This window comes from Scyliorhinus canicula, chromosome 12 (genome assembly GCF_902713615.1).
Source record: "Scyliorhinus canicula chromosome 12, sScyCan1.1, whole genome shotgun sequence".
Taxonomy (NCBI): Eukaryota; Metazoa; Chordata; class Chondrichthyes; order Carcharhiniformes; family Scyliorhinidae; genus Scyliorhinus; species Scyliorhinus canicula.
The window spans coordinates 111,800,470-111,826,599 of record NC_052157.1 but is presented as its reverse complement, the minus strand read 5'-3'; the positions used below and the strand labels follow the sequence as shown (position 1 = coordinate 111,826,599).

The 26,130-nt window shown below is 49.1% G+C and overlaps 1 protein-coding gene across 1 annotated transcript in view; it reads right to left on the bottom strand.

The window, feature by feature from the left end:
• The window catches only part of rasa4 (RAS p21 protein activator 4), a 298,226-nt gene that overhangs the window by 252,403 nt on the left and 19,693 nt on the right, over positions 1-26,130 (bottom strand). The window contains exons 3-4 of the mRNA XM_038813851.1: positions 20,318-20,431; positions 20,140-20,201 (exon numbers count right to left, since the gene is read on the bottom strand). Coding sequence (XP_038669779.1) covers positions 20,140-20,201; positions 20,318-20,431 — 176 coding nt within the window. The remainder of the gene's footprint in view (positions 1-20,139; positions 20,202-20,317; positions 20,432-26,130) is intronic.

The window sequence follows — 26,130 nt, the reverse complement described above, 5'->3', positions numbered from 1 at the left end:
AATTCTTCAGTGAAGGTATGAGTTATACCGGGGGATAACTTGAAAGGAGAGTTTGACCCGAATAGCACTCACAGAAGCCTGTACTGGAGTCAGGGAGGGAGAATCCCTGTTCACCGTTTAGAATATTGGCCCTTTTGTTCTTTGGTATAGGGGGAATTCTAAAACAGAGAGGTGAATTTAGAAAAACAGGCTGAAACTGATGTCGGAAACCAAGCTTTGAATTATGAACTAATTCATAATCAGCTGCCATTTCTGCTGCTAACCTTGCAGTTTTCTCTGCTCTTCCACGTGACTTCTCACTGCATCAGGAATTGAATTTTTAAACTCCTCCAAACGTGTAATTTCTCTGAGAGCTCCATATATTTGGTCTATTTTCAAAGCCCTTATCCACCTATCAAAATTACTCTGTTTGAGCCTTTCAAACTCCATGTTTGACCAAATTCTTTCCTTAAATTTCTAAACCTTTGTCTGTAAGATTCAAGCATTAATTCATATGCACCCAAGATGGATTTTTTCACCGCCTCAAACGTCCCAGATACCTCCTCCAATAGTGATCCAAACACTTCACTAGCCCTACCGACCAGCTTTGTTTGAATCAGTAATACCCACATGTCCTGTGGCCATTTCATTTGTTTAGCTACCTTCTCAAATGGAAATGAAAACGGCTTCCACTTCCTTCTCATCAAACCTTGGCAATGCTTGGACATATTTAAATAGATTCCCACCAAGCCTTCGACTATGACGCTCTTTCTCACTATCGTCATCACTATCATCCAACATTTCACTTTACGTCTACCAATTTTAACTGACTGTCATGTTTCATGGCCATTTTCTGAAGTTCAAACTCTCTCTCTATCTTTTTCCCTGATCTGTATCTCCATTTCTTTTTGTTCTGCTAGGGCTATTCTTTCTTTTCTCCTTTTTTCTCACTCCTTTTCTTTTTCCTCTCTTTCTCTTTCTTTCATATTCAAGCTGCTTTAATTCTTTCTCATGTTCCATTTGTTTAATTTGTAACTGAATGTTTGCCATTTCCAATGAGTCAAACTGTATCGCAGGCAACTTTAAATGCTTAGCCACCACCATAATTACCTCAACATTACCTGACAAAATGTGAAAAGGTAACTGCAATGTTTTTGCCAAATCTAACAGTCTGCTTTTAGTCTCTGTCCGTAAGGTACTGCATGTGACCGTCTCCACCCCCAAAAACTTCAGAGCCACCGCCATATTTACCTCACCTTTACGCATTTTGTCAGGTCATGTTAACTGCAATGTTTTTGCCAAATCTAACAGTCTGCTTTTCGTCTCTGTCCCTAAGGTACTGCATGTGACCGTCTCCACCCCCAAAAACTTCAGAGCCTCTGAAAGAGCCATTGTCCACAACACACTCCCTACTTAACTGAAATATCACACCTGAAAAGCAACCACAATATGCTCACCCCTCACTGTCCTTAAGTTCACTAAGCCAATCCAATAGATAGACTTTTATCCCTCTCAAGCCCCCAATTTGTTATGAGCCAGGGTTTAGAGAACCCCAAAGTGTAGCATGGAGTTCCCCTGACCCACAACTTTTAATAGCTTGTGGTATGGGGCGCACATGGCCCAGCAGAAATCGAAATGTATTGTTTAAAGCAAAACAATGTTTACTCTATGAGCTCAAGTTAACCTTTTTAAAACATACAGTGAATATCTTAGCAACCATCAATTCAAATACAATCCCCAAAGAATACAACACTAAGTAATCCTTAATAACTTCCCAAACAACATCCAGAAGACAAAAGAAGCACCTTTCAACAGATGCACATTAGGTTAACATTCACTACAGAGAACATTTATAATTCTGAGTTCACCAAATGATCAAGAGATAGTCTTTTGATAGCAGAGAGAACAGCAGTACACCTGCTTGGTCTGGCTTCAGCTCCAACACTGAAAACGAAACGAAAACACACCCTGCAGCAAACAGCCTAAAACAAAAGTAAAACGCTGACAGACAGCCCAGCCCCACAGACACTCTGACATCACTGATAAACACCCATGTCTTAAAGGTACATTTCTTAAACACCTATTTCTTAAAGGTACTCACATGACAATTTAAACAACAGTTTACACTGTATGTAGCAGCTCTAGGATTGCAGGCACAGCCAGAAAGAAAGAAAGATAGGATTGTTGCTAACGGTAGCAGGCCCACAGGCAATTGACATGTATAACACCTTCATATATGAACAAGAGGACGATAGTAAAAGCTGCGATGCCGTCATAAAAAAATTTGATGAGCCTTGCATGCCGAAAAAGAATTAAACTTTCGAGCGATATATATTTAGAACACGCATACAGAAGAGAAGTGAGTTCTTTGATAGCTTTCTTACCAACCTCAAGTTACAAGCACAAACATGTTACTTTGGGATCAAATTGTCTTTGACGTAAATGACGATAAGGTGCATGAACGTCTCTTATGAGAAAAGGAGCTTCAGTTCGAAGATGCAATTCAGGTTTACCATACTAGTCAGCTAGCTCCGCAACATGTCAGCACATTCAATGCCCAAAGTTTTGGTATGAAAATCGGGAGCGATGCCGACACCATAAATGTTGTGATGCACTTGAAAATAAAATGTGGTCTCAGCTGCGGTAGCCATTACATGCAAAAGATGTGGAAACAGGCACCTACCGAGGCAATGTCCAGCTTATGGCAAACCTTGCCCAAAGCGCAAAGGAAATAAATCATTTTGCGAAACAATGTTTCACAACCAAAAAAGTTCATGTAGGGAAGTCAATTAATACAATTGATGACATTAATTTGGACAGCACATTTTTTGTTGAGTTGTCTCAGATGAAGGCAGGGCAAACACAGTCAAAAAGAATAAAATGCCACCTAAAAGAGGAAAAAGTGATAAAAGTGATACTGGAATAGTGACAAAGGACAAATGGACAGTTTCTTAGTTGATAAATCGATCGCTTATCACGGTGAAGTTAGATACAGGAGCAAGAGCAAATCTTATAAGCATCAGTGATATCAAGACTATGCAATTAAAACTGAGAACATTGAATAAACCAGTCATGTTGAAGGGCTATAGTGATCAGAAAATTGACACATTGGGAATGTGTGAATTGGACGTACAAGTAAAAAATAAAATGCACAAATTAAAATTCTTGATAGTTGCTGAAGGTCATGTATCTTTATTAGGTGATGAAGTGTGTGAAGCACTGGAGCTGGTGAGATGAGTGCATAGCACTTACTATGCACTGAGCACATACAGCGGATCAGTGGAGTCTATTGTGCAGGCTTTTCTGGAAATATTTCAGGGTTTTGGAGTTTTACCTTTCACTTACAAGATTCAATTAAAAAAGGATGTTCAACCGGTGATACATACTCGAGAAGATTTCCAGCGCCATTACGTGATTGTCTAAAGGCAGAATTAGACAGGATGACACATCTTGGCGTTATAAAAAATACTGAAGTGCCGACAGTTTGGGTCAATTTGATGGTATGTGTTAAAAAAAAAGAAACAATGATTTTCGAATATGTATGGTTCCCAAAGATTTAAATGCGAATATAAAAAGGCGACCCTATCAGATACCTAAAAGAGAGAAGATCGCAAGTGAGAGGTCTGGTGCGAAATATTTCAACAAACCTGATGCTTCGCAAGGATTCTGGCAGCTCAAGCTAGATGAAGAAAGTCCCAAGTACTGTACATTCAATACTCTGTCAGATATTGCTTTTTTCATATGCCCTTTGGCATGTCAGTGTCAGAAATATTCCACAGAGCGAGGGACCATATTATTGAAGGCATTCAGGATGTTTGAGTATACGTCGATGACATCATAATTTGGAGTTCCACCCAAGAGGAACACAATGATAAGCTAATTAAGGTATTACAAAATATAAGAAATTTGGATTTGTTTATTGTCGCGTGTACCGAGATACAGTGAAAAGTATTTTTCTGTGAGCAGCTCAAACAGATCATTTAGTACATGAAAAGAAAAGAAAATAAAAAGAAAATGCATATTAGGGCAACACAAGGTATACAATGTAAATACATAGACACCGGCATCGGGCGAAGCATTTAGCAGTGTACTATTAATCAGGTCAGTCCATAAGAGGGTTGTTTAGGAGTCTGGTAACAGTGGGGAAGAAACGTTTTTTGAGTCTGTTCGTGCGTGTTCAGACTTTTGGATCTCCTGCCTGATGGAAGAATTCGGAAGTGTGCGTAAGCCGGGCGGGACAGGTCTTTGATTATTCTGCCCACTTTCCCCAGGCAGCGGGAGGTGCAGATAGAGTCAATGGATTGGAGGCAGGTTCGTGTGATGGACTGCGCTGTGTTCACGACTCTCTGAAGTTTCTTGAGGTCTTGGGCCGAGCAATTGCCACACCAGGCGGCAATGCAGCCCGATAGGATGCTTTCTAGTTTCCTGAGGAAGGATAGGCGCTGCTGTACCTTCTTGGTGGTAGCTTCGATGTGGGTGGACCAGCATAGATTTTGGTGTTGTGCATTCCTCGGAATCTGAAGCTGTCAACTATCTCCACCTCGGCTCTGTTGATACAGACTGCACTTTGCTTCCTGAAGTCAGGTTCTTTAGTTTTGCTGTCATCGAGGGATAGATTGTTGTCGTTGCACCACTCCCCCAGTTTCTCTATCTCCCTCCTATATTCTGACTTGTCATTGTTTGAGATCCGACCCACTATGGTCATTTAATCAGCAAACGTGTAGATGGAGTTGAACCAAATTTTGCCACGCAGTCGTGTGTGTACAGGGAGTAGAGTAGGGGGCTAAGTACGCAGCCTTGCGGGGCCCTGGTATTGAGGACTATTGTGGAGGAGTTGTTTATTCTTACTGATTGTGGCCTGTGGGTCAGAAAGTAGAGGATCCAGTTGCAGAGTGAGGAGCCAAGCCCTAGCTTTTGTAGCTTTGACATGAGCTTGGCTGGGATTATGGTGTTGAAGGTGGAGCTGTAGTCAATAAATAGGAGTCTGATGTAGGAGTCCTTCTTGTCAAGATGCTCTGGGGGTGAATATAGGGCCAGGGGGATGGCGTCTGCTGTGAACCAGTTGTGGTGATATGCGAATTGCAGTGGATCTAGGCGTTCTGGGAGTATGGAGTTGATACAATTCATGACCAACCTCTCAAAGCACTTCATTATGATTGATGTCAGGGCCACCAGACGGTGGTCATTGAGGCATGTTGCCCGATTCTTCTTTGGCACCGGTATGATGGTGGTCTTCTTGAAGCAGGCGGAATAGGGACAGGTCCGCGGAGTAGGGACAGGTCCACCTGCCAGCTGATCCACGCAGGCTCTGAGTGCACGACCAGGGATCCCGTCCAGACCCGTCACCTTACGAGGGTTCACTTTCAGGAAGGCCGATCTGACTTTGGGTATGCGTGACGGTGGGTATGCGTGTGTTTTGGGCTGCTGGGGCACTTGATAGTGGATCTATGGCTTCCTGCCCGAACCGAGCATAGAGTGCATTGAGAGGGCTATGACTCAATAAGGCTGAATGTCAGTTTTGGAGTAAAGGAAATAACATTCCCTCGGAGACAGATTATCTGTTCAAGGAATATAGACTGATGACATGAAGATGCAAGCCATCATAAATATATCTTGACCTACAGATAAAAAGAGAGTACTCAGAGTACTGGGCATGATCAACTTCATTGGAAAGTTCATACCAATCTCTCAGAAAAGACAGCGGTGGGACTCTCCATTCTGAGGCTAAAGGGCTAGATTCACCGATTCGGAGACTGTGTCCGAAGCATGTGTCTTATGTTACGACCAAAAAGGCAGTGGCACCCCCACACCGATGCTCCGCCCGGTGTGGGGGGGGGGGGGGGGGGGTCTAGCAGCCTGGGCTTTACCTGCAGATGGGGATGGAGAATTGCCGGGTCCATGGCCAGGCATAAACACGGCGGCGACCTGCGCCAGTCATGCTGTACAGTATAGTGCCGGCCGCGTGCTGACCCGGCCTGCCAGATAGTGCCCCCTGTAACCCCCCTGGAGCCCCCGTGGCCAGCAGAATGGCTTCTCCCCCACCCCGACTGTGGCAGTGCTGGACATAGTCTGCAGCCGCCATGTGAGGTAGAAGAAATCTCAGAGCACATGCGCCTCCGCCGTCGGAAAGTCGGCCCATCAGGGGCAGAGCATTGAAGGAGGGCCTTCAGGTGACATCCCGAGGCTGTCACAACGGCGTGCGGCGTACTCACCGATGATGCTGTTTGGGGTAGGGTGGAGCATCTGAAAAATGGCGCCGCCCCCGATTTCGGCGTCAAAACGGATTCTCCGGCCAATCGCCGAATGCAATTTCAGCGTCGGCAATCGGAGACTCCAGCCCTAAGTGTTGGCGTCAATGCAGAATCCGTGGACTTTTATGACATACAAACCGGAGCCACAACTGGACCGTTCCACTACCGTTGAGGGGCTAGCACCGGTGCCACATGGAACACATTCGATTCCAATGAACAATGGTGTGGGATTCGCCTGGTCCAGGATCGACACTCATGAGGCTGACAAGCTGCAGCCGCAGGTACACATTACAATCCCCACACACATCCCAGCTAACAAGGTGGCACTGGTTGCACTGGAGCATGCTCATACAACTGATGGGTCAGCTCTGGCCAGAGGGCACCCAAGAGCGTTCCCTAGAGGGTCACCTATCCGACCCATGGCACTAAGTTCAAAGTGGACTGTTCGCGGTATGCATAGCTGCATGGCTGCCTTGCCAGTTGTGGCCCGTGCCCATCCACCCAATCCCACAGCGCACCTCCTGGCCATCCTCCAATACTCCCCCCAATTCTGGCAGAAGCCCCCCCCCCCCCCCCCCCCCCCCCCGGCCAACAGCACAACTGTCAGCAAACTATGGCGATGTTGGACACCTTCCATACCCCTTGGGCGCGATTCTCCCGAGTCACGAAAACTCGGGAAGCTGGCGTCAAAAACGGGCGCGTTTGACGCCAGCCTCCGCCCCCTCGACCGGGAACTGATTCAGCTCCAAGGTCGGGGCTAGTATCGTGCGGCCGTGAACTCCGGCATCGCGGGCTTAACGAATTTCGTTAAGCCCGCTAGCCAGAGTTAGCGACGGCTGACGCGTCAGATGACGTCAGCCGCGCATGCGCGGATTGGACGACTCCAACCCGCGTATGCGCGGATGACGTCATCGCGCTTGTGCGTGAAACCCGCGCATGCGCAGGCCGTTATGCCCCGCAGAAGCCCCGCGGATGGATCCATCGGGGCGGCGGAGGGAGAAAGAGTGCGCGGGGTAAGTACCCGCTGCCCGCGATCGGTGGGTACCGATCGCGGGCCCATGGCATCCTTGGCACGGCCGTGGTACTGCCATGCCAATCGGTGCCATGGTTCCCCAGATTGGGACTTTACGGCCGTTTTTACGAACGGTCAGACCAGGTGTGTTTTACGTTCATAAAAACGGCCGTAAAGGCCTCGGAAATCGGCCCATCGGCCAGGGGTGCATCGCTGCTCGCTGTAAAAAAACGGCGGGCAGCGATTCGTGTCGGGAGGCAGGCGTGGGGGGGGAGAATAGCGGGAGGGCGTCGGACCAGCGTGCCCGTAAAAATTTACGCCACCCACTATTCTCCGAATTTTCGTGAGCGCGGAGAATTGCGCCCCTTCTCTCTCCAACAGCAGTCGCCATGTCTATTTCACGATTTTTAAAAGTGCAAGCAAACCACGCCATCGGGAACTCGGCCCTTCAGAGGCGGAGAATCGCAGAGTCCCCGGAGAATACCGGGTCAGGCCCGCTATTGATATGCAAATGGTGTCTACTATCCATGCGTTCTGGAACGCATTGATGCGAGGTGCTGGAGCATTGCGATTTGGCGTCAAATCGGGCCTGCCACGATTTTGGCGTCAAATCGGGCCTGCCATGATTTTGGCATCAGTACCGATTCTCCGCCCAATCGCCTTTCCCGATTTTGCCGTCGGCTAGCGAAGAATCCTGCCCAGCACGTCTCAGAGATACCCTGAAGTGTGTGAACAACTTCACTTGGACTGAACAGCATGAACAAGAATGGATAATGTGTGAATGAGAGTTAAATGTCCTACTGAAGCAGCAGTATGGAGACTTTGAATCAGCCCACTCCCTGTCCTGTTAATCTGGAGCAAACTTGATTTTTCCACAGACTTTCCTGATTACTTCTGTGTTGAGTCAGTGACAGGTTTTGACCTCACAGTGATTCACCCCTTGCCCTCCACGCAGGCTTAGCTCAGGATATCGTCAAAACTGAGGATACTTAGGGCAGCACGGTGGCACATTGGTTAGCATTGTTGCCTACGGCGCTGAGGACCTGGGTAATTGTCAGTGTGGAGTTTGCTCATACTCCCCGTGTTTGCGTGGGTTTCACCCCCACAATCCAAAAAAGATGTGGTTAGGTGGATTGGCCACGCTAAATTGCCCGTTAATTTATATTATATTAAATTTATATTAAAAAAGAAACTGAGGATACTTGATGGTTGGGGTGAAATTAGCAGCCCGTTTCAACGCAAAACATTTCACAATGTAATTAGGAATAATGCCGGATTTTCTTCAAACATTTCGGGCGGTATTCTCCCCCCCCCCCGCCATGCCGGGTGGGAGAATCGCCAGGGTGCCGCGTGAATCGTGCCACGCCACCCCCGCACGCAATTCTCACCCCCCCCCCCCCCGAAACCGGCACCGCGCGAATCGTGCCAGGCTGCTCGAAGAATTGCCGCAAGCGGCGAGCGGCAATTCTCCGGCTCGGATGGGCCAAGCCGCCGCTCCGACACGACAGGGTCCCACTGGCGCCGTCCACCCCTGGTCGCTGCCGGCGGGAACGCTCGGGGGGGCGGCCTGTGGGGGTGGGCCTTCGAAGGAGTCCATAAGGCTCCTCTCTCTCCCCCCCCCCCCCTCCCCCTCGCCAATGCCTTCACAACCTTCCGAAAGTGCGGTGCTCGGAACTGGATACGATATGCAAATTGAAGCTGAATTGGTGTTTTCCACAGGTTTGTCCTAACTTCCTTGTTTTTGTACTCTTATATACGTATTTATAAGGTCCACGTCCCCATATGCTTTCATAACCACTTTCCCAACGGGCAGGTTGTCAGCGATGGCAAAGGAACTGCGAGGGGTCATGGAGCAAATGGGAGGAGCAGATCCGTGTAGATTTAGCAGGCCGATGGCGAGGGAGTTCTCGTACTACTCCCACGTCCACAAGGTGTATTCCCGAATTGACTACTTTGTTGTGAGTAGGGACCTGCTGGCCGGAATGTTGGGGGCAGAATATTCGGCAATTGCCATATCGGACCATGCTCCGCACTGGGTAGACTTGCAGCTTTGTAAGGACAGCTTTCAGCGCCCACCATGGAGGCTGGAAGTTGGATTACTCGCGGACAAGGCGGTGTGTGAGAGGCTGAGGAAATGCATGCAGAATTACCTGCAGGTGAACGATACTGGAGAAGTCTCGGCAGCGGTGCTCTGGGAGGCACTGAAGGCAATGGTGAGAGGGGAGCTGATTTCAATCTGGGCGTCCAGGGACAGAATAGACAGGGCAGAGACAGACCAACTGATTAAAGGAAATTCTACAGACGGACAGGAGTTACGCGGAATCCCCGAGGCCAGAGTTACTTAGGAAGCGGCAGAGGCTGCAGGCTGAATTTGGGGTGCTGACTACAGGCAAGACTGTAGAGCAGCTAAGAAAGGTAAAAGGCGCGATTTATGAGCATGGGGAGATGGCCAGTCGAATGCTTTGCAACAACTGAGGAAGAGAGAAGCAGCTAGGGAAATAGGGAGGGTAGTGGATGGGGAAGGTAATCTAGTGGCTGAACAAGGTCTTTGGGACGGGGGGGAGGGAGGGGCTATGAGGCGATTCCTGGACGGACTGACCTTCCCAAGAGTGGGGGGGGGGGTTTGGTGGACAGACTGGGGGCCCTGGTCAGGATCGAAGAGCTATTGGGGTCCTGAGGGTCATGTAGTCGGGTAAAGCCCCGGGGCCGGATGGGTATCCGGTGGAGTTTTACAAAAAATTTGCCGGGATAGTGGGGCCGGTGTTGGTCAGGGTCTTTAACGAGGCAAGAGACAGAGGGAGTTTACCCCCGACGATGTCGCAGGCCACCATCTCGCCTATTCTGAAATGGGACAAGGACCCGGAGGCATGTGGGTCAAACAGGCCGATCTCTTTGATCAACGTAGACGCCAAGTTACTGGCCAAGATCTTGGCGACCAGAATTGAGGACTGATTACCGGATGTAATTGTGGAGGACCAAACCGGTTTGTGAAGGGGAGGCAGCTGGTGGCCAACCTAAGAAGGCTGCTCAACGTGATTATGGTGCCCCCAGAGAGAAGGGAGGTAGAGGTAGTGGTAGCCATGGATGCGGAAAAGGCTTTTGACCAGGTCGAGTGGGAGTATCTGTGGGAGGTACAAGGAAGATTCGGGGTGGGGTTCACCGACTGGGTTAGGCTATTCTATCATGCCCCGGAGGCGAGTGCAAGGACGAACAGAACGATATCGGACTACTTTAGACTGCGCCGTGGGACAAGACAGGGCTGCCTTCTCTCCCCACTGCTGTTCGCGCTGGCCATAGAGCCGCTGGCAATTGCACGGAGAATCCGATATTTGGGGATTCAGGTGGCACAGGACTGGGGCAAGCTGCATAAGCTTAACCTGTCCCGACTGGTGGAATGAGTGAGGGAGGAGGTCCGGAGGTGGGAAGTGCTCCCGATGTCATTGGCGGGGAGGGCGCAGACTGTTAAGATGACGATTCTCCCGCAGTTCTTGTTTGTTTTTCAACGTCTCCCTATCTTTAGCCCGCGGTGCTTCTTTAAGAGGCTGAATAAAATTATTCTGGGATTTGTATGGGCAGGGAAGTCCCCGCGGATGAAGAGAGTGATGCTTGAAAGGAACAGAGGAGAAGGGGGGCTGGTGTTGCCGAACTTCAGCAACTATTACTGGGCGGCCAACATAGCAACGATAAGGAAATGGTTGGTGGGTGCGGAGTCGGTTTGGGAGCGGATGGAGGCTGCTTCTTGCAGAGGCACTAGCTTAGCAGCTCTGGTCACGGCGCCTCTGCCGCTTCCGCCGGCACGGTACTCCACTAGCCCGATAGTGGTGGCGGCTCTTCGGATCTGGGGCCAGTGGAGGAGGCATGTAGGGGAGGTAAGAGCATCGGTGTGGACCCCAATCTGCGGCAAACACCAATTTGCCCCAGGGAACATGGACAGGGAGTATCGACTGTGGAGGAGGGCGGGGATTGTGAGGATGGGGGATCTGTTCCTGGAAGGGAGCTTTCTGAGCGTGAGGGCGCTGGAGGAGAAGTTTGGGCTGGCGAGAGGGAACGACTCTAGATATTTGCAGGTGAGGGATTTTGTACGCAGACTGGTGCCGTCCTTCCCACGTCTCCTGCCGAAGGGGAGGCAGGACAGGGTAGTTTCTAGGGGAGAGGGTAGAGTCGCGGACGTCTTACAAGTAACCAATGGGAGCACAGGATACGCAGACCGAGGACCTGAAGCTTAAGTGGGAGGACGAGCTCGGTTGGGGGGGGGGGGTTGCTATCAGACATGGCGAGTTTCCTTGCCCTAGAGAAAGTCAAGCCGCTTTGAGAGGTTTGTTATTAGGGTTCGCCCGAAGGTGGCAGCCGTTTATTGACTTCTTCACAGAGGAGGAAGCGTTAGTGGGGGGGGGGGGGGGGGGGGGGGGGGGGGAGTAGGGGGATATTGAGGCAGGACCTTGCGTGAACAGTGCCGTGGTTTGTACTATGTTTAATTTGTCTCTTGACTTCTTTTTGTACTGCACAATGTCACTTTTTATATATGCCCAAAATACCACAATAAAATTGTTTTTAAAAAACTCTCTCAATCTGCCTGTGGTGAATGTGATTCACACTATATATAGTTGCCAATATCACTCCATGTATATATGTTCGTTATCTACCCATTGTAAGTGCATTTGCACTGTCCGACCACCAAGGGGAGTCGCTCTGGGAGTACGCGAGAGTTTGTACTGGGCTCCTCCCTTGGCTCTGCCCAGGACTCCTCCCCCTGGGACCGATGTATAAAGATCAGTGCCTTAGAGCCAGCCTGCCAGTTCACCTGAAGTTCAACAACGAATAGGCTGGCTCTATTGTAAGTGTATTAAAGCCTCTGTTCAAATCCAACTACACGTGTTCGCTGAATTGATGGTTCCATCAATTTAATACACTTAAGAAGCTGCCGAAGTAAAGCATGGAATCCGCTCTAAAACCAGGACGTCTAGAACTCGATCCGCAGGATGCAGAGGCGAAAGAAACCTTCTGCCACTGGCTGAAATGTTTTACGGCCAACCTGGCCAAAATCAGCACCGCTGAAACTACGGAGGGACAAAAACTCAGCCTACTGCACGCGAGGGTAAGCCACAGAATTTCTACACAACTAAATCCAGCCGGTTCCTACACCGCTGCGCTGGCGATTTTGGACAAAATGTATATTAAGCCCATGAACGAGGTCTTTGCCCGCCATGTGCTCACGACTCGCCGACAATGGTTTACTGAAACTTTAGCTGAATTTGCACGCGGGTTGACCAATCTCTCAAATGACTGCAATTACCAGGCCGTAACCGCGGCCGAACATAGGGAGCTTGCTGTGCAGGATGTTTTTGTAGCGGGCCTTCGATCTAGCTATGTACGCCAGAGACTATTAGAAAATGGGGCCCAAGGCTTAGAGACTACCGTAGAGGCTGCTATCACAATGGAAGTTTCCTTCCGCAGCCTCAACTCGTTTCCCGCAGACCCCGCTAACCCCGCATGGGCCCCCGACCTGAGGACCCCCCAAGCCTGTGCCGCAAGGCCCTCCAGCTATCGCGCTGCCACAGCCGGTCGCCCTACTGTCCCAGTCAACTACTCAAGCTATCCAGCTGCTCCAGATAATTACTCAGCTCCCCCAGCCAGCTACTCAGCTCGCCAAACCAGTTATTCAACTGCTCCAACCTGCCACTCTTCAGCTCCCCAAACCAGTTATTCAACTGCTCCAACCTGCCATTCTTCAGCTCCCCAAACCAGTTATTCAACTGCTGCAGCCTGCCACGATTCAGCTCCCCAAACCAGTTATTCAACTGCTCCAGCCTGCCACTCTTCAGCTCCCCAAACCAGTTATTCAACTGCTCCAGCCTGCCACTCTTCAGCTCCCCAAACCAGTTATTCAACTGCTCCAGCCTGCCACTTCTGTGGCCAAAGCCAGCACCCGCGGCAGCACTGCTCAGCCCGATCTGCGACCTGCAGCAGCTGCGGGAAGAAAGGCCACTATGCTAGAGTGTGCTTCGGCAGAAGGGCCCCAGCCCTCAACACCCCAACAGTCCAAAAACATCGCCCCAAGCACCAGCAGGCCCGCGGGGCCCGAAACGCTGCTGCCTACGCTCAGTCACCACATGGCCCGCAACTCAGCGCAATGTTCCTGCATCAAGCTCGCCAGAACGCAGCGGCATCTACTCGACAGGACGCCCAATCGGAAGAATTCGACTCCCCCGGGCACCCACCACGTGGCCCGCAACTCAACGCGGTCACCCTCGACCAATCTCGCCCCAAGCATCTGAGAAATTCGATGACGGAGGTCCAAATCAACGGGTACAACACGTCGTGCCTCTTCGACTCCGGGAGCACAGAGAGCTTCATACACCCAGAGCTGGTAAGATGCTGTTCCCTCCCTATTTATCCCGTCAACCAAACTATCGTCCTCGCTTCGGGCTCCCATTCCATCCAAATCCAAGGCTGCACTACAGCAACGCTAACGATTCGAGGTGCTAGCTATTCCAAATTTAAACTGTATGTCTTGCCCGACCTCTGTGCGCCACTCCTCTTAGGCTTGGATTTCCAATGTAACCTCAAGAGTCTCACCCTCAGCTTCAGTGGGCCCCTGCCCCACTCACTATCTGCAGCCTCGCCACGCTGCGCATCGCCCCCCCCTCCTCTCTTCGCCAACCTCACCCCGGATTGCAAACCGGTAGCCACCCGCAGCAGGCGGTACAGCCTGCAGGATAGGGTATTTATCAGAATGGAGGTCCGAAGGCTGCTCAGTGAGGGGATCATAGAGGCCAGTAACAGTCCCTGGAGAGCTCAGGTGGTGGTCGTCAAGACCGGAGAAATATTCCGCATGGTCGTCGATTATAGCCAGACCATCAATCGCTTTACGCTCCTAGACGCGTATCCCCTCCCCAGAATTGCAGACATGGCAAACCAGATCACCCAATATCGGGTATTTTCCACGGTGGATCTGAAGTCTGCATACCACCAGCTCCCAATCCGCCCGGAAGACCGCCACTACACGGCGTTAGAGGCCAATGGCCGCCTCTTCCATTTCCTCCGGGTTCCCTTCGGCGTCACTAACGGGGTTTCGGTGTTCCAACGAGCAATGGACCGAATGGTAGACCAGTATGGGCTGCGGGCCACGTTTCCGATTCTGGATAATGTTACCATCTGCGGCCATGACCAGCAGGACCACGACGCCAACCTCCACCGCTTTCTCCAGACGGCCCAAAAATTAAACCTTACATATAACAAGGAGAAATGCGTGTTCCGCACAAACAGACTAGCCATCCTCGGCTACATCGTGGAGAACGGAGTCCTGGGCCCAGACCCGGACCGCATGCGCCCCCTCTTAGAACTCCCCCTCCCCCATGGCCCCAAGGCCCTCAAACGGTGCTTGGGGCTCTTTTCGTACTACGCCCAGTGGGTCCCCCAATATGCGGACAAAGCCCGCCCACTCTTCAAGGCCACACTATTTCCCCTGTCTGCTGAGGCGCGCCAGGCCTTCAGCTGCATTTGGGGCGACATCGCCAAAGCAGCCATTAGGGCGGTGGATGAATCCACTCCTTTTCAGGTTGAGAGCGACGCCTCAGATGTAGCGCTAGCAGCCACTTTAAACCAAGCAGGGCGGCCCGTTGCATTTTTCTCCCGTACCCTATCCGCTTCAGAACTCCGACATTCCTCAGTCGAGAAGGAAGCACAAGCCATCGTGGAGGCTATCCGACACTGGAGGCACTACCTCGCAGGTAGGAGGTTCACCCTCATTACCGACCAACGGTCGGTCGCCTTCATGTTCGACAACTCGCAAAGGGGCAAAATTAAAAATGACAAAATTCTTCGGTGGAGGATTGAATTCTCCACCTACAATTACGATATCAAATATCGCCCGGGGAAGCTCAACGAGCCCTCGGATGCCCTATCCCGCGGGACATGCGCCAGCGGGCAAATCAGCCGCCCAAATGCCATCCACGATGACCTCTGCCACCCAGGGGTCACCCGGCTCACCCACTACATCAGAGCCCGAAACCTGCCTTTCTCCAACGAGGAGGTAAAAGCGGTCACCAGGGACTGCCCGATCTGTGCGGAGTGCAAACCGCACTTCTATAGACCAGACAGTGCCCACCTGGTCAAGGCTTCTAGGCCCTTTGAACGCCTTTTGATCGATTTCAAAGGGCCACTCCCCTCCACTAACAAAAACATTTACTTCCTTAACATTATTGACGAGTTCTCCCGATTCCCCTTCGCCATCCCATGCCCCGATATGACCTCCCACACAGTCATTAGGGCCCTGCATAGTGTCTTCACCCTGTTCGGTTTCCCCAGCTACGTGCACAGCGACTGGGGCGCGTCCTTTATGAGTGACGAGCTGCGTCAGTACCTGCTCGACAAGGGCATCACCTCGAGCAGGACTACCAGTTACAACCCCAGGGGGAACGGACAGGTGGAGAGGGAGAACACGACGGTCTGGAAGACCGTCCTACTGACCCTCAGGTCCAGGAAGCTCCAAGTTTCCCAATGGCAGGAAGTCCTCCCTGACGCGCTCCACGCAATTAGATCCCTCCTGTGTACAGCTACCAACCAAACTCCCCACGAGCGGCTCTTCATTTTTTCCAGGGGCACTACCACAACGGTCTCACTTCCGGCGTGGCTGAGGACGCCAGGCCCGGTTCTCCTAAGGAAGCACGTCAGGGCGCACAAGACCGACCCCATTGTTGAAAAGGTGCGCCTGCTTCATTCCAACCCACAGTACGCATTTGTTGAGTTCCCGGACGGTCACCAGGACACAGTATCCCTTCGGGACCTGGCACCCACTGGATCCAGCCCCCCCATCTACCCCCACCGAGGAACTCCTTTCCCCGTTCCCTATGCGGCCGCCCCCTTGCGCCCCTGATTCTGCGAGCTCACCCCACCAGTCCCGAGCGCCAGCACCAGCCCGCTCCCCACGACTCCAGTCTCCATTCGACCAGGAGGTGTATGAGGCTTGGACAAGACTCGCCCCGGAGCCGGCAACCGTACCCTAGACCTCGACGCCCGCCCAGCCACCGCAAGAGGCTGCAACCCCGGTGCTCCGCAGATCAAAACGGACAATTCGTCCACCGGACAGACTGACTCTTTGAGCCATCACCCCCGCCGGACTTGATTTTTTTTAAACAGGGGGTGAATGGGGTGAATGTGATTCACACTATATATAGTTGCCAATATCACTCCATCTATATACGTTCGTTATCTACCCATTGTAAGTGCAGTTGCACTGTCCGACCACCAGGGGAAGTCGCTCTGGGAGTACGCGAGAGTTTGTACTGGGCTCCTCCCTTGGCTCCGCCCATGACTCCTCCCCCTGGGACCGATGTATAAAGATCAGTGCCTTAGAGCCAGCCTGCCAGTTCACCTGAAGTTCAACATCGAATAGGCTGGCTCTATTGTAAGTGTATTAAAGCCTCTGTTCAGATCCAACTACACGTGTTCGCTGAATTGATGGTTCCATCACTGCCCTGCTATCTTCAAATGATAACTGAACATATACAGTGCTCCCCATGCTCCTGCAGCCTCTTCAGAATTATACTCTAATTCTTATTGCCTCTCCAAATTCTTTTGACTACAATGCATCACTTCACCGTTCTCTACATGAAATTTCACTTGCCCATTCTGCCAGCCATGTCCTCAGCACCCTTCCTTACTCAATACTTCAAATTTTAAAATTTTGGAACCAAGATTTTGAAACTCTACACCCAGATCTAGGTCATTAATATAGATCAAGAAAACCAGAAGTCTCAACACTTCTGTACCACATATCTTCCTCCGGCCCAAAAAACATAACACTACGCTGTTTCCAAACACTCAGCTCATTTTATTTCCATGCTGCTGCTCCCTTTCATTCCATGGGCTCTAACCCTGCCGACAAGCCGCTGATGTGGCACTTCAGGAAACAGAAGTCTCCGTGTATGCCGTAGCAACTGTATTACTCTCAGGTACTTCCTCTGTTACCTCATCAAAAAATTCTCGTCCTTTAAACACAATTTGCCCGCAGCAGTTTACTTACATTTTCAGTTCCCAGAGGGCTTACGCTGCAGAAAATAAAAGATGAATCTGAAGAACGGAGTCACACAATTGGAAGAAGATAGCAGTAAAGGATGAAAGGCAAAGAAAGAAAAGACAGCCAAAAGAGGAAAAAGAGCCGGTGGCCCTGAAATAAATCTCAGTGATAATTGTTGACTAATGTGCAAAGTGTTACGTTCGTTGCTGTCTGTAACTTAGTACAAGTCATATCTCTTTGATTGAGGGGGGGGGGGAGAAAAAAAAAGAGAGACACACAGAGAGAGAGAGAGAGAGAGAGAGAGAGAGAGAAACATTGCCAGGTTTTCAATTACGTTTGCTTTAGTGATGGAAAGGGATAGGTATATACCGCAGGGCAAGAGTTATATCTGGGGGATGAGGCAAGACTTAGGATGCATCGGATGGGGAGGGAAATTGCAGGGGATGGGCACAATGGAAATGTGGAGCTTGTTCAAGGAACAGCTACTGCATGTCCTTGATAAGTATGTACCTGTCAGGCAGGGAGGAAGTGGTCGAGCGAGGGAACCGTGGTTTACTAAAGTAGTTGACACACTTGTCGAGAGGAAGAAGGAGGCTTATGTAAAGCTGAGACGTGAAGGTTCAGTTAGAACGCTCGAGAGTTACAAGTTAGCTGGGAAGGAGCTAAAGAGAGAGCTAAGAAGAGCCAGGAGGGGACATGAGAAGTCTTTGGCAGGTAGGATCAAGGATAACCCTAAAGCTTTCTATAGATATGTCAGGAATAAAAGAATGACTAGGGTAAGAGTAGGGCCAGTCAAGGACAGTAGTGGGAAGTTGTGCGTAGAGTCCGAGGAGATAGGAGAGGTGCTAAATGAATATTTTCCGTCAGTATTCACGCAGGAAAAAGACAATGTTGACGAGGAGAATACTGAGATACAGGTTACTAGACTAGAAGGGCTTGAGGTTCATAAGACGGAGGTGTTAGCAATTCTAGAAAGTGTGAAAATAGATAAGTCCCCTGGGCCGGATGGGATCTATCCTATGATTCTCTGGGAAGCTAGGGAGAAGATTGCTAAGCCATTGGCTTTGATCTTTAAGTCATCTTTGTCTACAGGAATAGTGCCAGATGACTGGAGGATAGCAAATGTTGTCCCATTGTTCAAGAAGGGGAGGAGAGACAACCCTGGTAACTATAGACCAGTGAGCCTTACTTCTGTTTTGGGCAAAGTCTTGGAAAGGTTTATAAGAGATAGGATGTATAATCATCTGGAAAGGAATAATTTGATTAGAGATAGTCAACGAGGTTTTGTGAAGGGTAGGTCGTGCCTCACAAACCTTACAGTTCTTTGAGAAGGTGACCAAACAGGTGGATGAGGGTAAAGCAGTTGATGTGGTGTATATGGATTTCAGTAAAGCTTTTGATAAGGTTCCCCACGGTAGGCTATTGCAGAAAATACGGAGGCATGGGATTCAGGGTGATTTAGCAGTTTGGATCAGAAATTGGCTAGCTGGAAGAAGACAAAGGGTGGTGGTTGATGGGAAATGTTCAGACTGGAATCCAGTTACTAGTGGTGTACCACAAGGATCTGTTTTGGGGCCACTGCTGTTTGTCATTTTTATAAATGACCTGGAGGAGGGCGTAGAAGGATGGGTGAGAAAATTTGCAGATGACACTAAATTTGGTGGAGTTCTGGACAGTGCGGAAGGATGTTACAAGTTACAGAGGGACATAGATAAGCTGCAGAGCTGGGCTGAGAGGTGGCAAATGGAGATTAATGCAGAAAAGTGTGAGGTGATTCATTTTGGAAGGAATAACAGGAAGACAGAGTACTGGGCTAGTGGCAAGATTCTTGGTAGTGTGGATGAGCAGAGAGATCTCGGTGTCCATGTACATAGATCCCTGAAAGTTGCCACCCAGGTTGAGAGGGTTGTTAAGAAGGAGTATGGTGTGTTAGCTTTTATTGGTAGTGGGATTGAGTTTCAGAGCCATGAGGTCATGTTGCAGCTGTACAAATCTCTGGTGCGGCCGCATTTGGAGTATTGCGTGCAATTCTGGTCGCCGCATTACAGGAAGGATGCGGAAGCATTGGAAAGGGTGCAGAGGAGATTTACCAGAATGTTGCCTGGTATGGAGGGAAGATCTTATGAGGAAAGGCTGAGGGACTTGAGGCTGTTTTCGTTAGAGAGAAGAAGATTAAGAGGTGACTTAATTGAGGCATACAAGATGATCAGAGGATTAGATAGGGTGGACAGTGAGAGCCATTTTCCTCGGATGGTGATGTCTGGCACGAGGGGACATAGCTGTAAATTGAGGTGGGATAGATACAGGACAGATGTCAAAGGTAGGTTCTTTCCTCACAGAGTAATGAGGGCGTGGAATGCCCTGCCTGCAACAGTAGTGGACTCGCCAACACTAAGGGCATTCAAATGGTCATTGGATAGACATATGGATGATAAGGGAATAGTGTAGATGGGCTTTAGAGTGGTTTCACAGGTCGGCGCAACATCAGGGGCCGAAGGGCCTGTACTGCGCTGTAATGTTCTATGTTCTATGGTGGCATGGGAGTGGATTCAATGGGAAATCCCATTGGCAGTGGCGGGCTGAGAAAATCCCACCACTGGCCAATGGCGGGCTGCCTCCAACCTCCGAGAAACACACATCGGGGAGGCGAGAGAATCTCACCCAGTCAGGGACACGTGCAAAGAGGGAGTCGGACACACACACACACCCAAAACACACACCACACAGCAATTTTGTGCTGTGGGTTTTATTTCCAGTATATAATGTTGTGCTCATTATTGAGCTGCCTCATTCTGGATTAATACTCAGTAAACAATGACAAATTATTCTACAAAGTACAGAAATCCATGGGTATGCAGTTATATCCAAAATGGGCTTACCTTTTGGGTTGGCTCTAAGTACATCCTTCGCTATAGTAACTTTCCCAATGACATCATCGCGGCTAAATGTAAATGATAAAGATTGATAATTAGTGAGACCACTACTGTTCAAAGATCAAGTTTTGATATCTGAGATTGCAAGAAAAAGTATTAAGGTGGGAATGGATATTAAAATTACCTGATCGCATCCTCATCCATCACATAAAAGGAAATGGAGTGAAAGGTACTGGGAAGATGAACATTGTACTCTTCTCCCCAGAATGGAGACAGTGTCTTCCATATTGTTGCAGTTCTGTGGAAACAAATATTGTATGAATTCTGTTTACATTGGCTGTCATTCCAAACATCAGGATTCTGTTCACTTTCTGTCATATTTCTCTTTCTCGTAAATAAAACTCAAGTTCCTACTGCCAATGAAGAGTCAGGTCTCTGCAGCTCTTTCCATTTCCTTGTTTCACGCAGTTTCCGCTAAATTGTGGGGGACTTCAATCTTCGATATAATGGGACAATTAAATTGGCCAGATGAGTTTGAAGGATGTTTTTAATGACAATTCCTTGGAACAATATGTTATGGAACCGACAACGGATAAAGCTATCTTGGGTCTGGCATTGTGCAATGAAGCAGGATTAATTTTAATGCCATTTTAAAAGATCACTAAATAGTGATCATAATACCATTAAGTTCCACGTTACGTTCGAGGTTGTGGCATACTCCAGCCACAAACAAGAATCTTAGTCGAAAGCAAAGCCATTTCATAGAATCATAGAATTTACAGTGCAGAAGGAGGCCATTCAGCCCATCGAGTCTGCACCAGCCCTTGGAAAGAGCACTCTACTTAAGCCCATGCCTCCATCCTAACCCCGTAACCTAGTAACCCCACCTAACCTTTTTGGACACTAAGGGCAATTTAGCATGGCCAATCCACCTGACCTGCACATCTTTGGACTATGGGAGGAAACCGGAGCACCTGGAGAAAATCCTCGCAGACACTGGGAGAACGTGCAGACTCCGCACAGACAGTGACCCAAGCTGGGAATCGAACCTGGGACACTGGCGCTGTGAAGCAACTGCGCTAACCACTGTGCTACCGTGCTGCGTAGATATGAGGGGAGAACTGGCTACGGTTAGTTGAGCAAATACGCTAAAAAAAAAGGTACAGAGGTAAATGGACAGTACGAAGCATTTAAAGTAACAATTCAAAATGTTCAACAAAAATACATTCCATTGAAAACCAAAAACTCAGTAAGGAAGTCCTATCCGTGGCTCACTCAGGAACTTAAGTAAAAGATAGTTTAAATTGAAGGAAGAAGTTTACAGTCCTGAAATAAAAATAGCAGGTCATGGGATTGGGAGTGTTTTGGAAACCAGAAAAGGGCCACCAAAAGTTGATAAAAAGGGGAAAAATAGGACACCTGAGAAAACTTGCCAGAAATAGGAAGTGCAGGGACGAAGTTAATAAGGAAATCAAAGAGAGGCCTTGAAAAAAGATTCGCAAGTAAAGTTCAAGAAGACTCAAAGATGTTTTACCAATATATTAATGGTAAAAGGTTAGTTAAGGAAAAAGTGGGACCTGTCAGAGATGAAGAAGGGAACTTGTGTGTAGATGCAGTGGCTGTGGGAAGGGTTTTAAATGAATATTCTAACTCCATGTTTACAAAGAAAAGGAATGTTACAGGTATAGTAGCCCAGGAGGAACACAGATGTTGGGCAGGATAATCATGAAGAGAGAGGAAGTACTCGAAGGGTTGAATCCTTGAAAGTTGATAAAACTCCAGGGCCAGATGGATTGTTTCCAGGTCTGCTGAACAAGGTGGTGGGGAAGTTAGTAGAATCAATCCCGAGAGATAGGATTAACTGTCACGTAGAAAAGCATAAACAAGTCAGGGATGGTCAGCATGGATTGGTTCAAGGAAGGTCTTGCCTCACAAATTTGATTGAATTCTTTGAGGATATTGTTATTAAGTGACAGGAAGGATTGATGAAGGTAGTGCAGTGGCTGTTCTGTATATGTATTTTAGCCAGGCGTTTGACAAAGGCCCACACGGCAAATTGGTCAAAAAAGTAAACACCCATGGGATACATGGCATTGTGGCAAACTGGATAAAAAGTTGGTTTAGTAACAGGAAACAAAGGGTAATGGTCGGTGGCTGCCCTTGCAAACGGAAAGTCGTTTCAAGTGGTGTTCCATAGGGTTCAGTGTTGGGACCCTCACTGTTTGAATTATATATTAACGATTTGGACGCAAACGTGTAGGGCACAATTGGAAAATTGGGAGATGACACAAAGATGGTGGCTAGTGTAGAGGATAGCAATAATATACAAAATTATATAGATGCGTTGGTGAAGTGGGCGATAAAGTGGCAGATGGATTTTAACACAGTGAAGTGTGAGGTCATGTATTCAGGGAGGTCAAACAGTTACAGGGAGTACCATAATTGGGAATATACTTAGAGGGGTAGATTAAATAAGAGATCTTGGTGTAAGAGTACACAATTCCCTAAAGGCAACAATTCAAATAGACAAGGTTGCAAAGAAAGCATATGGAATGCTCTCCTTCATTGGCTGAGGTAAAGAATATAAAAGTAAGATATAATGTTGGAATTGTATAAAACACTGGTGAGGCCGCAAGTAGAGTATTGTGTGCAGTTCTGGTCACCATATTACACAAAGGACCTTATTGCTCTGAAAATGAAATGTAAATGAAATGAAATGAAAATCGCTTATTGTCACGAGTAGGCTTCAATGAAGTTACTGTGAAAAGCCCCTAGTCGCCACATTCCGGCGCCTGTCTGGGGAGGCTGATACGGGAATCGAACCGTGCTGCTGGCCTGCTTGGTCTGCTTTAAAAGCCAGCGATTTAGCCCAGTGAGCTAAGGAGGTCTACAAGAATGTTGCCAGGGCTAGAAAAGTGTAGCTACGAGGAGAGATCGGATAGGATGGGGTTATTTTCCTTGGAACAAAGAAGGCTGAGGGGTGACAAAATTATGAGTGGAAGAGATAGATTGGACAAGGTAAATTGTTTCCCTTGGTGGAGAATTCTAAAACCAGGGGGCATAGATTCAAGATAAGTGGCAGAAGGTATAGAGGGGACATAAGGAAGAACTTTTTCATGCGGAGGGTAGTGGGAATCTGGAATTCGCTGCCCGGGTTAGTGGTGGAGGTAGAGGCCCTAAACACTTTTAAAAAATAACTTGATCTGCACCTCAAGTGCTGTGAGCTACAGGGCTATGGACCAGAAGCAGATAGATGGGTTAAAAAGGGAACCTGGGTGTCCTGGGGCTGGCATGCACAATATGTGCTGAATGGCCTCCTTCTGTGCTGTAACTCTAGTATGGTTGTAAATGAAATATATGCTGCGTGTTTCCTGATGGCGTAGGGTGGCGTTAACAGGAAACCCCATTGGCCGGCTGGGGGAATAGAGGCCAGGATTCTCCCAGCCTTGGTGCCGCAATCGTGCTTGGCGCGGGGGCGGTGAATGGACGTCAGACCCGCGACTGGGTCCGACACCGCTCCTGCAATTCTCCGGGGACCGTGTGGTCGATGCGGCGCCGGTTGGGGGCCACTGAAAGAGGCCTCCGCGGCGATTCTCCGCCAGCAACTGGCCGAGTTGCCGCCGGCGTAATTCACTCATGGTTCCATCCAGCAGGCACTCGGAAGTGGTGGCTCTGGACCGCCCTGGACCGCCCTGGTTTGGGGGGGGGGGGGGGGGGGGGGGATCCGTCACCGTAGGGGGGCTTCCAGGACGGCCAGGCTAGTGATTGGGGCCACCGATCGGCGGGCACGTGCGATCTCGGGGGGGAGGCCTATATGCTCGGGGCCAGTCCGCTCTGTGGGTCGGCCATGTTACGCGGGGCCGCTGCCGTGCGCATGCGCGGACTTCCGGTCGGAAGTGCAGAGCCACGTATAGGCAGCCGGAGCTGCGTGGGCTACTCCGGGGCCCTGCAAACTCCTTGAAAAATGGAGAATCACTCTGGACTTACTCCAGATAAGTGGCGGGACGGAGAATCCCTACCAAGAGCTTTTGTATGTGTACAAAAAGTAAAAGAATAATTCAAGTAAACATTGGTCCCTCAGAGGCAGAGACAGGAGAAATGGTCACAGGAATGAGGAAATGGTAGAGTAATTGAACAAATATTTGGTGTCTGTTTTCACAGTAGAAGATGCAAGTTTCATACCAGAAATTGTCAATGACCATGGGACTAAAGAGAGTGAGAAAATTAAGTAGAGAAAAAAATATTGGAAAATGCAAGGCGCAAAAATCTAACAAATCCCCGGGACCAATGGCCTACACCCTAGGGTTCCAAAAGAGATGGCTGCAGAAATGCTGGATACGGTAGCTATAATTTTCCAAAATTCGTTATATTTGGGAATGGTCCCGTCGAATTGGAGGTTGGTAAATGTCACACGGTTTTTCAGGAAAGGAGGGAGAGAGAACACAAGGTGAACAAGTCAGTTAGCCTATTATCAGTTGTTGGTAAAATTCTGGAATCCATTATTAAGGAAGTCTTAACAATGCATTTAAAAAACCATAGTAGGGCAGCACGGTGGCGCAGTGGGTTAGCCCGGTTGCCTCAAGGTCCCAGGTTCGATCCCGGCTCTGGGTCACTGTCCATGTGGAGTTTGCACATTCTCCCCGTGTTTGCGTGGGTTTTGCCCCCACAACCCAAAGATGTGCAGGGTAGGTGGATTGGCCACGCTAAATTGCCCCATAATTGGAAAAAAAATGAATTGGGTACTCTAAATTTATAATTTAAAAAAACAATATGGTATCCAGGGGGCTAGCAGCAAGACAAGGGGTTGGGGAAATGGGCTCTAGGCTGGCTATGACAGATCAAACATTGCAGCAAGGAACACAAAGGCATCGCAAACAGCCACTTTGGAGAATCCCCAAACAAGGGGAAACCCTGGAAGGAGGATTGAGGTGTCAGCTGGGGGGGGGGGGGGGGGGGGGGGGGGGGGGGTGGCTGAGCACGAGTGCAGTGTTCCCAGTGAACCCGCAAGGGGAAGGGATAGAGCTGGAGGGACTAAAGTTCAAACAAGCCCAAAACAAATTTGGCTATCTGGGGATCCAAAGAGCCTATGACTGGAAACGTATCCACAAAAAGAACCTGATGAGCCTGGTGGAGGAAGTAAAAAAGGACCTGCAGAGGTGGGGCTCACTCCCACTCTCACTGGCAGGGAGAGTGCAGACGATAAAATGAACATGCTTTGATGTTCCTCTTCCTGTTCAGATCCCTCCCAATCTACATCCCCAAGACCTTCTTCAACACAGGTGTGTGTGTGTGTCGGAAAGAGAACCTGAGGGTCCAAAAGAGGGTCCTACAAAGGAAAAAAAAAGTATGAGAGGCCTGGCCCCCCCAAAACCTGCAGTTCTACCACTGGGCGGCTACAGCAAAAAGATGAGGGGATGGGTAAAGGAACCGAGAGCCGAATGGGTGAGGTTGGAGGAGAGTTCCTGCATAGGGACGTCTCTATAAGCCCTAGTCATGACCGCACTCCCAACACCCTTGACCAAACACTCAAGAAACCCAGTGGTAGTAGCCACACACCGAATGTGGTATTAATTAAAGGGCAATTTAGCATGGCCAATCCACCTGCCCTACACATCTCTGGGTTGTGGGGATAACACCTCTGCCATATTGCCTGCCCTTACACCTCCCAAGCCAGCTCCGGAAGGCTGGGAAAATTCAGCCGACAGCCACGGGGAAATGAAGAAGATAGGCAGCACCAGCAAACTGCAAGGGGCAGACAGTCCAACTTGGATCCAGAGCCTCAACCCATTGCTGTTTTGAGCTGAACAGAATGATGACGCTATTTTAGGGAGACACATTGAGAAGAAGTACATGTATATTTATTGGTCAGCCTGTCATATTCAGAACATCAACGCTATTGTGAAAGTTTAGGTCACGTTGATTTGCGAATCCAATTTTCTATTTCAGCACAAAATTGCAGTTTATTTGCAGCATTAAGTGTTTTGAAATGTACATATT